The following is a 1,420-nucleotide window of genomic DNA, read 5'->3' on the forward strand; positions in this document are numbered from 1 at the left end:
AAAAAAAAAAAAAAAAAAGATGAAAAGAAAACACTTGAATCCAGTCTGGATTGTATTTGTTGCTATACCAAGCTGTTTTAAAAACTGTTATTTTTTAATATTTTTTATGCAGGCAGGACCCATAAAGACAAAAGTAGTCACGACCGACAAAAGTCATAAGAAGGCTGTGGGTGGAGCTCCTTCAAGTTCCCATGAAGGCCTGAGCCAATCCAGCCAGCCTCACCCCTGGCCCCAATCCCTTAATATGTCCTGTCTTTTCCCTATTTGGGCTTTAAGGGGCAAGAGTAATTTGTCCTTCTCTGGCCCTCTAATGTTTGCTGTGATGGGGAGGAATCAGCAGACAAGTAGGGGTGAGAGCTCACTTGTACTGTGGGTTGACTGGAGGATAGGGCTCAGCTTGTGGCCACAAGGACTTGTGACCTTCTCCTGGTGTGTGGCTCCTCCTAATGCAGGCCTCCTCTGCAGCCCAGGGAAGCTGCATGTGTCCAACACAGAAGGCTCCTGTGACCCCAGAGCAGGGAGGCTGAGGGGCTGAAATGCGCATGCTCAGACTCTTCCCCAGCCTCAACAAGGGAGCTTGGGGGACCCCCTTCAGACACAAGGAGCCCGTCCTTCCCTTGACGCCTTCTCAGGGACATTGGAGAGGGAGAGTGGCTCCCCCACCTGGCCAGCTTTCCCTCAAGAGTCCTCACCTCCCTCTCTGTGTGTATCCAGGTGCCCTAGTGGGGAAGATCAGGTCAGTAATTGTACGTCCTGGAGTGATATCCAGTGTGTTGAAGAATTTGGCGCCAGTGCCACTGTGGAAACCCCAGCTGCTGAAGAGACAATGACTGCCAGCCCAGGGACTCCTGCCTCTTCTGGTTACCTCTCATGCATCATCGTAGGGATCGTAGTTCTAATTGTGCTTCTGATTGTGTAAGTTTGCACTTTGGAAGAAATTCCTTCCTTACCTGAAAGGCTCAGGTAGGTGGTGACTGAGGGCAGGGGCGCTGGACACTCTCTGCCCTGCCTCCTTCTGCTGGGTTCCCACAGACAGAAATACTCACCCCTGCCCCAAGTCCTGGTGTCTCCAGCCTGGCTCCATTTTCCTCCTTGTGATCGCCCCATCCCCACATCCGGTGCACCCCCCTGGACCCTGGTCTCATCAGTTCCTATCCTGGAGCTGGGGGTCCCCACATCTCCCAGCCAAGTCTAGGAGATGGCAGGGCCAGTTCTTCCCATCTTCAGGCCCAGCCAGGCATGGGTCAGCAAAAACCAAGTGGGGCTCCTTGGTCCACATCCTGCAGGATGCCTTGGAAACACTGGCAGAAAGATGTATTTACAGGCATAATTATTTTTTTAAAACTCTGAAGCTAGGCCGGTGCAGTGGCTCACGCCTGTAATCCCAGCACTTTGGGAGGCTGAGGTGGACAGATCATGA

The 1,420-nt window shown here is 52.3% G+C and overlaps 1 protein-coding gene across 1 annotated transcript in view; it reads left to right on the forward strand.

Annotated features, from left to right (window-relative positions):
* Window positions 1–1,242, forward strand: part of TNFRSF10C (tumor necrosis factor receptor superfamily, member 10c, decoy without an intracellular domain) — a 41,229-nt gene extending 39,987 nt beyond the window's left edge. Inside the window, 1 exon segment of the mRNA XM_011939867.1 lies at window positions 715–1,242. Coding sequence (XP_011795257.1) covers window positions 715–919 — 205 coding nt within the window. The 3' untranslated portion in view covers window positions 920–1,242.
* The last annotated feature ends 178 nt before the right edge of the window (window positions 1,243–1,420 follow it).

Source organism: Colobus angolensis, unplaced genomic scaffold, assembly GCF_000951035.1.
Source record: "Colobus angolensis palliatus isolate OR3802 unplaced genomic scaffold, Cang.pa_1.0 Scaffold184, whole genome shotgun sequence".
NCBI lineage: Eukaryota > Metazoa > Chordata > Mammalia > Primates > Cercopithecidae > Colobus > Colobus angolensis.